Source organism: Peromyscus californicus, unplaced genomic scaffold (assembly GCF_007827085.1).
Source record: "Peromyscus californicus insignis strain IS unplaced genomic scaffold, ASM782708v3 Scaffold_23__1_contigs__length_62951481, whole genome shotgun sequence".
Taxonomy (NCBI): Eukaryota; Metazoa; Chordata; class Mammalia; order Rodentia; family Cricetidae; genus Peromyscus; species Peromyscus californicus.
In genome coordinates this window covers 25,145,958-25,159,341 of record NW_026294534.1, presented here as the reverse complement: position 1 = coordinate 25,159,341, position 13,384 = coordinate 25,145,958, and the positions used below count along the sequence as shown (strand labels likewise).

The 13,384-nt window shown below is 37.3% G+C and overlaps 1 protein-coding gene across 5 annotated transcripts in view; it reads right to left on the bottom strand.

Annotated features, from left to right (window-relative positions):
• Purg (purine rich element binding protein G) overlaps positions 1 to 13,384 on the bottom strand; it is a 32,731-nt gene that overhangs the window by 18,989 nt on the left and 358 nt on the right. For 2 of the 5 annotated variants that reach the window (XM_052751983.1, XM_052751982.1), the window contains exons 2-3: positions 12,439 to 13,341; positions 7,890 to 7,930 (exon numbers count right to left, since the gene is read on the bottom strand). In XM_052751983.1, coding sequence (XP_052607943.1) covers positions 7,910 to 7,930; positions 12,439 to 13,335 — 918 coding nt within the window. In that variant the 5' untranslated portion in view covers positions 13,336 to 13,341 and the 3' untranslated portion in view covers positions 7,890 to 7,909. Of the gene's footprint in view, positions 1 to 7,889; positions 7,931 to 7,988; positions 13,342 to 13,384 lie in introns of those variants that run through there. The other 3 variants (XM_052751981.1, XM_052751984.1, XM_052751980.1) reach the window with 2 other exon arrangements.

The window sequence follows — 13,384 nt, the reverse complement described above, 5'->3', positions numbered from 1 at the left end:
CAGTTAGAAACGGGTGGAAAGGTATTTGTTTGGATAATGTTTTCAGAACCATCCTTGGCAATCTGAAATCATACTTCTTTATTCAATTTGGCCAATGAACAGAGGTGAATGCAAAAGTCCCATGTATTATTCCTAATAAGCTCTCAGAGTTGGAAAGATGTAGGTAACAACTCTTTTCTCTATGCATACTACACTAAGTACCCACCTAGTCTGCCTCTACAATCTCCATTAGGCTGGGAAACACGGAGTAAGTTATTTATTAAAAAGTAAGCAATTTTAAGTGTTTTTTTTTTTTTAGATAATATGCTTAATAAGTGCCCAGGAGAACAATATACATTGAAAGCAATGGGTCCAACTGCTAACCAAGAACCATAAACTACATTATATAGTACCTCTATCTTGTAAATATAAACTATGTTATATAGTTCCTCTCTCTTGAGAGAAGACCCAGAAGGATGGTGAAGATGGTGTTATGTGTTTTAAAGGAAATGAGTTTATTTTGACTCACTTATATATCTCAAGAAGTAATCAGCATTTAAAGCCCTTAAGTCTATTTACCTAACCCATGAATCATTCATCTTACTTGATATACATTACAAAATATAAAATTTGGAGACTAATTTCTAGGTTCCTTCAGGTCTTAGTATTTTATATTCAATAAGCTTCGAAGTAATTTTTGAGAACCATTCACTTTCCTTTACTAAGATTTATATGCCAGAATGACTTAATAAATTAAAAACGTGCTTCAGTACCCAGCATGATGATTTTCGTGTCTTTATAATTCATCCCTGCCAGATATGTCTTGAGATAGCTGTTGAAAAGCGAGAGGGAATCAGGAAGGTCATTAAATATAATGAGTATAAAAAGAGAATAAAATAATTTATCAAAACTCTAGTCAACTTATCAACTGTTGCTTTCCATTTGTGGCTACCTCAAGGCAGTCTAAGTAGCAGCCTTCTTTCTACCAGGATACTAGTTCTAAATTTTTCTTCTACTAGCTTGTAGGTCAGATAGACTCTCATCTATCGCAGTGGTACTTAATGCCTCAGATCAATAGCATCCATTTCTCTAGATGTGTTAGAAATGCAGTCTTAGACTTCTCCTCACCCCATCATTCCCATTGCACAGAAATGCAGGTGGGTATCAGCAGTCTGGGGGTTAACAAGCCCTGAAGGTGACCCAGGAAAGTTTCAAAACCATCACCCTAAAGCAAAATATGGGAAAATATGGGTCTGTAAATGGAGCATTGATCCTGTTGGTAATTCAGTGTGACAGGGACTGGAACAATGCAGCCAGAGTAAGGAGGAAGGGTGAGCTGTCAGTCAGATGGCAGGGAAAAGTTGTAAGGAACAAGCAAACTTCTCAATAATATTCATAAGATTTATTTCCAGACTAATTTAACAGAGCCAGTTACTTTCAGTTCATGAAAATAAAGCTGCAGACCCATAGTGAGCATTGTCTTTTCTGTCCCTAGGGACAGAACCAAGATGATCCATCTATGGTCCCATCATCTGATTCCTTTAAAAATTAAAGGTAAGTATTTGAAATAGTTGACCAGGATTTCAAGTTCAGTCTATAATCTACACTCAAGATCAAGTAAGTTCTATTTATGAACAGCAACTTAAAACCAAGTGAATAAAACTTCATTTAAGCAAATGTCTCTTGGTGACATTAATAATCCCATTTACAGGGAATAGTTTTGGATAAAATAGTTCCCAGTAACCAGAAACTAATTTATTCTGAGTCGGGACAGACTATGCTTCATGTTTTATTTTGGTGTGTGTGTGTTTCTGAGTCTTACAGGTAGTCTGGCCTAACTGAGCACAATCTTTGTTTTGGGTGTCAATTTGGTTGACAAATATACTAGTTGAGAAATAGGAGGCAATTTTTAAATCTCTAGAAAATTAAAATGTAGACAATAATGTTATACAGGTTAGAAACAGTCTATATGAAGGGTCCAGCAATGTTGTAGTTTAAAGTAGGTATTCATTATTGGTCATTAGTACTAATAAAACCTTTATTGACACCCCTTTACCTCCACTTCTCTCTTTTTTTAAGACAAGGTCTTATGTAGTCCAGATTGGCCTAATTTGCTATATAGCCAAGAACGATCCTGAACTTTCTACTCACCCGAAACTCTTAGCTAACTATGGTAAAGATGCCAAGAGTGGCTGAGTGAAGGACTAGTCCTCCTTTGTCCATACACATCTAGCTTATTCAAAGAGCAGCTCTGGCCTTTATTAGATTTTAATTGACAAAATAACTAGGGTGCAAGTAGGGCCATGGTGGTAGAAAGTCATGCTCTTACTGAATTCCAGTTGGGTACAGTAGGTGGGAGGGAAAAAAGATTATTAGTGAACTGAATTCTAAAATTCTCCTTTTATATTTGGTTATAACATGGTAAACTTTTTAGAGTACTTACTAAACAGCAATAGATTTCATCCTGTTAAGAGTGCTAGTTGTGAAATCATTGGTACAAATCTTGCTGCCAGTCTGAAGACCGTGGAGGCCAATATGGCAGTTTCTGAAGCAAGCAGCAAGTTGCCAGAATGTTCTGGATTTAGCACACATTGCTTTCTTTATTCTTAGCTAATTATTTTATGGTTCCAGTGTTTGGACCGACTGTGAAGTTTTTGCACTTCAAGTGTGTCCTTTTAGGTAAAGCTGTGTGCAGTGTTTCATGGTAGGCTGAAGAAAATCTCTACCAAATGACAAATGAACTAACACTGAGATTCCAAACACCACCAAGAGGAGCCATTGAACCAAAAATATATTGCTATTTTGAGGAGAGGGAGGAGAAAACAGAGAAGGAATTCTGTCTACAATAGTCAATTCATTCTATGGAATTTGTTCAGAAAAGACCAGCTAAACTGCTACTGTGAACCACCACCAGGCAAAAGACATGGAATGTTTTGGGAAAACAGAATTGTATGCGCATCAGTGTTTTTAAGACAATCAAAATACTTATGTGCTTATGCTCTTTAAAACCCAAGTAGGTTACTCATGAATGATGTCTTTGATAGGCTGTTGTTTTTTGGCAGGTGGTGGCACTGTACAATGGAGGACTAGAGTGCCTACAGGAATACCCCTATGACCACAGCCTATCTACTTCTCCACTTATCAATCCTCGTATTTTGTCAAGGCTTAAATAATAAATAAACCATTAGGATGTTTAATCTTAGCACACCCTAGTAAGTACAAACCTATGTAACAGATCCATACTGTTCCAGGTAAGTGTTCTTCCTTGTGTTCAACATCAATATTTGTAGGATAGTGTTCAATATGGCCAAGGAATAGAGGCTCAAAGTCAGTACTTCATTGTCTGGGACACTATGACGACACTAGCCACATACCACTTAGCATTGTATTTTATGATTATTTAAGGAATAGCATTGGGATGACACTAGGTTTTCAGAATCACTTTGTCATGCCCAATGTAAGAGATGATTATAGAATATATAGAAGAAACAAGCCACACTCCTTCAGAAATGAGACTTCACATTTAAAACTGTTCCCCTCAAAAGATAAAGTAGAAGACAACAGTAGTAAGTGGAAGACAATGTAGTTAGTAGGGGTAGAATAAAGTGTAAGACAATGTAGTTAGTAGGGTAGTATAAAAAGGAAGACAATGTAGTTAGTAGGGTAGTATAAAGGGTAAGACAATGTAGTTAGTAGGGTAGTATAAAGAGGAAGACAATGTAGTTAGTAGGGTAGTATAAAGGCTAAGACAATGTAGTTAGTAGGGGTAGTATAAAGTGGAAGACAATGTAGTTAGTAGGATAGTATAAAGTGGAAGACAATGTAGTTAGTAGGGTAGTATAAAGGGTAAGACAATGTAGTTAGTAGGGTAGTATAAAGTGGAAGACAATGTAGTTAGTAGGGGTAGAATAAAGTGTAAGACAATGTAGTTAGTAGGGTAGTATAAAGTGTAAGACAAGGTAGTTAGTAGGGTAGTATAAAGTGGAAGACAATGTAGTTAGTAGGGTAGTATAAAGGGTAACACAAGGTAGTTAGTAGGGTAGTATAAAGAGGAAGACAATGCAGCAAGTGGTCTTAAGGGTCCAAGACTTTCTCTATGTGGCTAAGGGGATCCACAGATGCCACGGAGCTGACACTTCTGTGGTTTCTGTCTAATTTCCAGGGCTGGTATCCTTCACCTACTGACTCTTTCACACTCCGAAGATGCAGATTTTAAGTTTAGGAGTGAACCCAGCACAGTCTCTTTTTCACATGAAGAATGTACCTACAGAAGTCACGTTATTTCTTCAGGGCCACTTCATGTATTATAGAGTCAGGTCTTAGTACTTTCTCAGTTCCTCCCTCTGTTCATGGTTAAGTAGGGACTGGGAATAAGTTATTTCTCTTATTCACGTCAGACTGATTTATTGTCATAGAAAAAAAACTCATCAGCTACTGCCCTCCTATTTCTTTTCTTTTTGCTACTTTTATGCAACCTCATAGAATCTACAATAAATAAAATCCCAAAGGGTATTATCCCACAGAACCACTTTCTCTATAGTACTTTCTGATGTGAGAAACTCTGGCTTTAGTCAGCTACATTAGTCAGATTTATACCATTAGTTTAATAAAGATTAAGAAGAGAAACTTTCTCAAACCCTTCAAACTTACCCTTTGAACAGCTCAAATAACTTAAATACTATAAGAAATTTTAAGGGTCAGTTCCTTTTTTTTTTAAAGATCTTATTTCCTAAAAAACAAAACAAAACAAAACTAAAACCAAACCAAACCAGAAACTTTATAAAAACGAAGTATAAGAGGGTGAAGTAAGAAGACACACCATTGCTACTGAGTGTCAGAATCAATCTTAGTGGAGACACTCTTTTATTTGAACAAGCCGTTTTCCTCATGCTTGTGTAAGGAAGTGCCTTCCCAGCCACACACGGATGACCGCGCTTCAGCGGGGGTCACAGTATTTGATAAAAACAGACAATTGTCACAAAGAAGACACAAAGAAGGTAAAATTTAGGAAGGACAGTTTACCAAAACCATCATGAGAACTTTGACTAGGAATTGGAAATCATTAAAAATTTGCCCTCAATTTAAACACAATTCAGTTTTGAAGGTGAATTTTTGCCTTTTTGGGGGGGTCTATTCTCTATGAATACAGAGAAATATGTACACACCATTAAAGTTTAAACAATATGCAAATCTTGGCCAGTTTTACAGATCCAAAAAAGGATAGTGAGTTATTCATTAAATAGGGTGCAATTCTCTCATGATTTTAAAATGTTTAAAAGGGTATCTACTGAGAACACCTCTCTCATTTTGAACAGCAAATCATGCCACCAACCACACAGATACTACTATAAAGTTTAAACCATGTCTTTTCATTTTCAAATTTTGTTCTCAGAAAGTTTACAGATCCCAATCTAAAGAATCCCTCGGGGGCTGGAGAGATGGCTCCGTGGTTAAGAGCACTGACTGCTCTTCCAGAGGACCTGGGTTCAATTCCCAGCACACACATGGCAGCTCACAACTGTCTTTAACTCCAGTTCTAGGGAATCTGGCACCCTCACACAGACATACATGCAGGCAAAACACCAATGCACATAAAATAAAAATAGGTAAGGTATTAAAAAAAAAAAGAATCCCTCAATCCATGTTTAAGATATACTTTGAATTATGTTAGATCTTTTACCCTGGTTGCTTTCATTTATAAAACTGAAGGGTTCAAGGGCAGAATATCCAATGTTTCAGGGTTTGTTTTCTTTTTCTTTTCTTGGTAGTCAACAATGCATACCTGGCGAACATGAGTTATGTCCCCCCCTGCCCACCAGGGAATGTGGGAGAACTATTAAAGTAGTTTTGCTTACATTTTCAGGAATAGTAATACTTGCCACTTTCTTGTTTGTCTAACCTTACTTTTTAACAGTTACATTTGCTATTTCATATTCTTCCAGCACAGGACATAGCTGCACTCGTAGCCTCTTCCTAAGTTACACTCTTTTCCCAAATCATCAGAGCCCCAGGATTTCTGACAGACTCTGGTCTATTAAAACACAAGGAGGGAAAAAAGCCCAACTCTTTCAGAGTTGGGAAGGTGGATCAGTGGCAGAATGCTTGCTCAGCACTGGCATGGCCCTCAGTTCCCCAGTCCCATTACACACATACACACACACACACACACACACACACACACACACACCCTAAAACAAATTCAAGAAACAAACAACTAGTGCTTTAAATGATTAGGAACAGTGCTGTTTCTTTGTGTAGACTTGGATTTGAGGAGCAGTTAAATAAACTTTATACCTTTCTTATTATACAGATAAATATTTCATGTTAATAAATCAAGCAATTTCAACAAAGTCATAACATAAACTCACTGCAGTTCTAATGCTCTTTACTCTTAATGGCAAGGTCTTTGGATGAATAAACAGTGGCGCGGTTCGTCAAAATCGAAAGCTATAATTTGTTAAAGCTTTTAAATATCAGTGCTTTCCACTAGAGAACATAGTTAACTTCATCCACCACTTGGCTATATTATTTAATATCCAGATCCTCCTGAACTAATGTGTTACTTCAGGAGAAAATAGCAATATGTTTTGAGAGAGGCAAAAATAGGGTGATATGGGCCGGGCGGTGGTGGCGCACGCCTTTAATCCCAGCACTCGGGAGGCAGAGCCAGGCGGATCTCTGTGAGTTCGAGGCCAGCCTGGACTACCAAGTGAGTTCCAGGAAAGGCGCAAAGCTACACAGAGAAACCCTGTCTCGAAAAAACCAAAAAAAAAAAAAAAATAGGGTGATATGGAAGGTGAGCTGGTTAGGTATGAGGAAGGAAGGGGACTAGAAGGTGAAACTGCTTATCTGTACACCTAAAAATGAACACAGACATTTGTAATCTAAGTCGATACCAATGGACTTACACACTATTTTCTTGATGTCTTTTCTGTATAATATAAAACCTAAATGATATACTAACCAAATAAAACATGACATTTCGTAAAAAGGAAAAAATTCCTTAAATGCCAGCCCTAAAGTTGATACTGACAGGAAGGTGCATATGCTTACGCATTTAAAAAGAGTATCTGTATATACATGTTTGCACATGAGTGACTCCCAGAGGGAACACAAGAAACTGCTAACGCTAGTTGCTACTTTTCACAGTTTACTGTAGCATCTGATTATTATGATTTTGGAGAAGACAGGGTTTCATGGAGCTCAGGCTGTCCTCTAAACTTGCTATGGAGTCGAGGATGACCTTGAACTCTGTTTCTCCCGCCTTCATCTCACCAGTGTTGGTGTTACATGTGGTGTGGCAAGCAAACCCAGGGCTTTCTGCAAACATTCCATCAACTGAATTACAACCTTAGTCCCATAAACCTGGTATTATATGAATATTTTTTCCCTATTAAAAATGTTGAAACTGTCTATTAAATTTAAATGATTGAAAAAATGTCACATCATATTAAGAACAAAGAATGATTTTTTCATTAGTCAAGAAAATAGTAAAATTTCCCATAAAATCTACCTATGCATATTTGACCATACTTCCTTTATGCTAGGCTTACTGTGATCTAAAAAACCCAATTTTCACACAGTATTGAGTTGGGAAAGACATCTTTCCTGTACTCCAGTGCTACAGTACTGTAGACTACAGACTGTCTCAAGGTATGCTAAGTCTGTATTCATTTCCTTCGATGAGCTAGCCATTAGCCACAATTTCTCTATGGAAGTCAAGAAATCCTTAAGGAAACTTCAGAAAGATTGTAATGAATCTTATCTGGCACTGACAGATCTTTAATCTGTACCATTCTGGAGGCACAGAACCAATGTTAACTTCTTTTGACAAAACATCTTGGTGAAGATGTTTAATGTTTGGGTAAAGACAGATTTCAGACTAGGTGGCGACTCACCAAAGCCCTTACCTAATGTTTGGAAGAGGATTTCATGGTTTCAGTGAAAGACACTTGGAAGGAAGCAAGAAAAAAAATGTACATAAAAATCTCATTTTTTCAGACAACCAATTAAAATTCAAATTAAGCCTCATTCATTTAAATATTAAATAAACTATAAAACAAATGTAAAGGAATGACAATAAATACATCAGTTTTCAATGGTAGCTGCTGATTAAAAATGACTATCTGAGAGTATATTCCAATTTCATCCTCTTCAAATTGTGCAGCTCAGATAAATGTTTATTTTACTGAAAATATTTGCAAAATTACAATATAAATACATGATTATATTAAGATAGGATGACTATATATAATGCTTCTTATCTATAGATATAAAATGAATGCAATAAATATAGCACACTCTTGATGAATTGTTAGTACACAGTGTTTCTCAGTAAAGTACATACAACCTATTATTAAGCAACAGTTATCTAGTTTTCAAATATACATCTTCAAATGTGTTCAGGGTAGAAGGATACACCAAATCCCCCAGTCCCCTTGTGAGTTGGTGAAGGTTAATACTTTTGCAGATTTTGAAATATCCTATTTACTTTAGCAACTTATAAAGCTCTTTATATTCCTTACTTGAAACTTTATTTCTTTAGTCTGGTGATTTTTTTAAAACATAAGCTAACCATACTTTTAATTCTACTGCTGTAGCATGTACTGCCTTTTTATTAGTAACTTAAACACATTTTAACAATGAAACAGAATTATTAAAAAAGTTATGTGGCCAGATTCCCCAATTGAATTTTTAGAGTATTATGGGAAGTCTCAAGTAGATATAGTCTGAACTACAAAGCTAATCTGGATTAGGAATAGTTTTATATTATTCTAGTCCTTAATACAAATATGAAATCTACCTTAAAATGCCTCGTTAAATGAACCGAGAATTGTTTTAAACCCATCTTCTGTCCTTCTCCATTACATCGACTTAATGGAAACCTGTTACAAGAGTTCTAATACAAACGTGTGCATGCAAGGATCACCCTACAGATTCTAACTACATAGTTACTGAAACACATCCTGCCTGTCAAGGGGCATCAATGTACATCTTCTATATACAAAAGGTAAAGTGCATTATTAAATTAGTGAACTGACAGATTGTCTGCCTGGACCATATAGCTTTCAAATAGACAAATGTGAAATTCTCCCATTAGAACCAATTATTTCAATAGGCTCTAAGTAGCTCTTCCACCCTGTCATTTAATTTTTTGGCCATGCTCTTTAGTGCAAATAAGCTTGTGTTTGACTCAAGTTTAAGGGACATGGCAGTTTGGGGCTTTAAGAAGGAAAATAATAAAATGTGGCAGAACTTGAATATCTTTATAATACATTGCATCTTTTGCATATAAGTGGCACATTAGTGCTGCTTTCAACTGCTAGGAGCACACTGCCAACTACTGAGGAACCCGTTTCCAGATTTTATACTATTAGCTTATATTATTACAGTTTGAGTCCATCCACATTATGCTCAATTACTATGTGCAAACATCATCAGTGTTTTAGCATTATACAGTAAACTAGTAATTTTGGTTACTAACTTCAATGCTCATTTTTTACTTCTAACATCCAGTTTCCTTAAGAGTTTAATGCCTTCAAGGCAAGGATCCTGTTATTTTGAAGAATACCATGTACACTTGCAGCTCCATTTATGTTACAAATGACAATAAATAAAATTTATATTGCACAGATAAAAATAGCTTATTTTATAAGATACATGGCAATACACATCCTAAATCCAGATGTTTGAACTGGATCACACTTAATTATGGCTAATGAACTCTTGGGAATTTTTTAAGTATCAAAAAAATCATATCATCATACCATTTTTCAATGAATATATTAACTATGTAAAGGCAAACAAAGGATTGGTAGAGTCTTAGTGATTCTAGAGTGTGTTCAATTGCCAGTATATATGTATCTACCCAATCTGTAGTTTTGAGGTGGCAAGAACTTTGAAGTATACATACAAGGTAGAAAATCTGGCTATTTAACTAGTTCTTTACTTAAATAATTAATGTGAAATGAAGCTAATAATATGTATATACAGTGAATTAAATATATTTATCTTCATGTCTGACACAGTACCATGTGTATATATGCACGTATGTATATACACACTCAAACCTCATCGGACTAAAAACCAAAAAGAAATCAGTCAGTCCTAATGGATATAAATATTTTAAAAAGGAAGATAAGATTTTCAGAAAGAGCATACACTCACAGCAATAGTGATAGGAACAATTGAATAATGGAATATTCACAGCTCCAGTTCGCCGAAATCTGACAGGTTGATTATTATTAATAGGCACTATGATGGGCAGCAATAACAATCAGTAGTACAGTAATTCAAGTGCACACCACTCCTTCATATACCCAAAACTACTTTTTAGCAAGCCTACATAGTTACGTTATTTTACAGTTAGGACTGCGGAAGAATCCTTGCTACTTTTATGGTCTCGACACCCACCATGTGCTATGAACTTTAGTACTAACATGATCTTCTAACCTTCAGTTGTTCCATAGTGATCCAGAAGGTTCCCAATGATAATGAACTGAGTGAGATTCCATCATAGTACTTCGAGAAACGTGTAATAAAATCTGCAACCAACACCAGCCTGTATGTCTGGGTTACTAGCTGCTTGTTCTTAAGTAACATAAACCAATGAAATCCATTTTCTTAATTCATTCCATAGTTTCTTTAAGTGACCTAAGTGTAATGTGTTTGGGGAAAAGTTCTGGAGGGAAAACTGTTACAGATGAATTCTGAATTGCTTACAGCATGTCAGAGAAGAGCCACATTCTGACCTCAATCCTCGCAGCCAGCTCTCACCCATGAGAACTGTATTTGGGGAGTTGAGATCAGTGTCTGCCTCTTAAACATGACTATATGGACTGACTGTGAGGCAGTAACTGATCCCAGGACAAAACACAATTTCATTTAGAAGACAATGTATCCCAACAGATGAAATTTCAGTCAGCTAATAAGGGGTGTTGGTATATGTGTATTCTATACCCACTTTTTAAAAAATTGCTTGAGTGTTTAAAAGTTCAGGTGGCACTTTCTGGAAAAGTGATTTTTAATACAGGCAAATGGGTATGTCTTGGATAGAGTAAACCTCTTTAAGAATTGTTAAGGAGCACCTTGGAAATTGCCTGAATATTCCTTTTAAATGTTTATAATCAATCTTGTTTCTAAATATTGTTATTTCCCAGACTGCAATTTTGTATTCTAAATGTTTTGTTTTTTTCTTCTCAGAAAAAAAAAAAAGGTTTTTTCTTCTGGAATTAAAGTATCTGTATCAATATCAGGTTTATATTGGAAGTTTGACATGGTTTTAAGGGCCGCAAATGCTAAAGTGCTACTAAAATGTATTAGTAGATGTATTTTTACATCAGTCAACTGGTGCGCCAGCCCTATGAAACACATGAAAGGGGAGGCGTAAAATACAACACTTTGAAAGTCCATGACAGATTTCGAGGAAAAAACGATTGCAAATTACCACAAAAGGCTAAAACATCAAAATCTCCATAGCAAAGCCACTGGGTGAAGCCTCCCTCTCAACAGTGACAGAAACGTAATCCCCCAAACTTTGGAAAGTCAATAAAATATGTACTATAGGAAACAGAGAATAATCAATTAAAACTCTTCCATGGCTTTGATACGGCATCGAAAACTGTAGGGTTACCACAAAATTTGAAATTATAGAACACTATATATAGTAACTGTTAGGAATACGATACTGTATTTTTAAAGGTTTAATTATCTAACGATATTTGCTCTTTTAGAGTGGTACTAGTTAATATTTGGTTATCCAATGAACAATATATTCCTACTTGTACTTTCATAAAGAAATATACTATATTTGAGGTCAATTTCTATTTCTGTGGTAACTGTCCTACAGGTCAACTTGGCAACTTTTGATGGAGTATGAATGGGACTTTCTTTGGGGGGAGGATTTGTTAAAACAGAAATTCATACTTTTCATATTAAGTAGATGCATCGTTTTCAGGATTATGTCATAGTGCAATGTAAATCTTAGGGTGTTTAAAAGGTCAGAATGTCACACTTTGTGCTGATCTGCATACTTCAATCGTCTGGAGCAGCTGAAGCAGCTAAACTATTTAGCTCTGGGGAGGTTAGAATTCCCATGAGAATTCTAGTGATCTATGCATAACATAACGTGAGAATCAGACTTCTTGAAGTATAAACTATTAGAGGTATTACTAATAACAAAGGGCCCAAAAGAGGAAAAACTTCTTCAAATGATTATGGATCAGTACTTTTAGCCAATTAATGATTTTTAAATTTTGCCTGATGGAGTTCAATTTCCTGCTAGTCGAGGCATTCTTGTTCTTCACCACTGGCCCTTCTGCCATCCATTCTCTTTTCCTTATGGCTGTTGCAAATTTTCCTCATCTCTTCTTCATACTTGATAAAATTCTCCCCAAACCTTGTCCAAGCTTTGAATGGAACAGTAATAGTATTACGGTAAGGTGGCCTCACCTCACTTACCTTCAGGAAAATTCCATATTTATTAGAGCCCACATCAAAGTAGAACCTTTTATTGTCCACTCTGAAAGAGGTCCCCTCTGGGAGTTCAAGTGGCTCGTCGTTGTCTCCACATCTTCGCTCTTCTATATCTCCTTCGCCATAGTCTTCAATCAGCTGAACCAAGGCATCACGAAATTCAATCATTCCTTGTGCTGGGAGGACGATAGTCTGTTCCTGGCCCAAACTGTGGCCAAAATAACCTATCATGCCAGTGCCCCGCATCATGGTCTGTCTAATCCTTAGGAAGCGACCTCGCTGATTCTCCTTCAGGTCTAGGTAGTATTTTCTATTGTCCCTCTCTATATAGTCTGTCTTGAGGACACTGTGAGGATGCTCTTCTGACCCCACCGACACTGGCGGGGAGGGTGCAGAGTGCTTCTGCCGCCTCCTGGAGACTTGCTCTTTGCTCTGGCCATGCTCTTGCCTGTGGCCTTTCAGGCCCAGGTGGGCATAGTGTTCGATGAAATCGCCCAGACAGTCCTTCAGCTCTGCGGCCACTGACAGGGAGAGGGTCAGTTTACTCTTTCTGATATTGTCCTGCCGGCCTCTCCCTATCCAGACTTCAGCTATCTTTAGGAAGCGGCCCCGGGAGCTTTGCTTCACGTCTAGGTAAAACCTCTTTTTCTGGATGTCCACTCGCTTGGAGGCCAGCTCCTGGATTTCGGATGCGCCCCCAGCCTGATTAGGGGTGGCTGACGCGGAGTAGTGGGGGTAGTGCGAGTGCTGGGCCTGGGGATAGAGTCTACTCTTGCTTAGGCCAGAGCCCCCTACATTCTTGCCTCCGCGGCCACGGCCGCCGCCACCACCGCCGCCGCCGCCGCCGCCGCCTCCTCCTCCCCTTCGCCTGGCTCTTTCCATCTTCAGCTGCAAGTGACAAACAGACACACGGGGTGGGATGGGGGAGGGG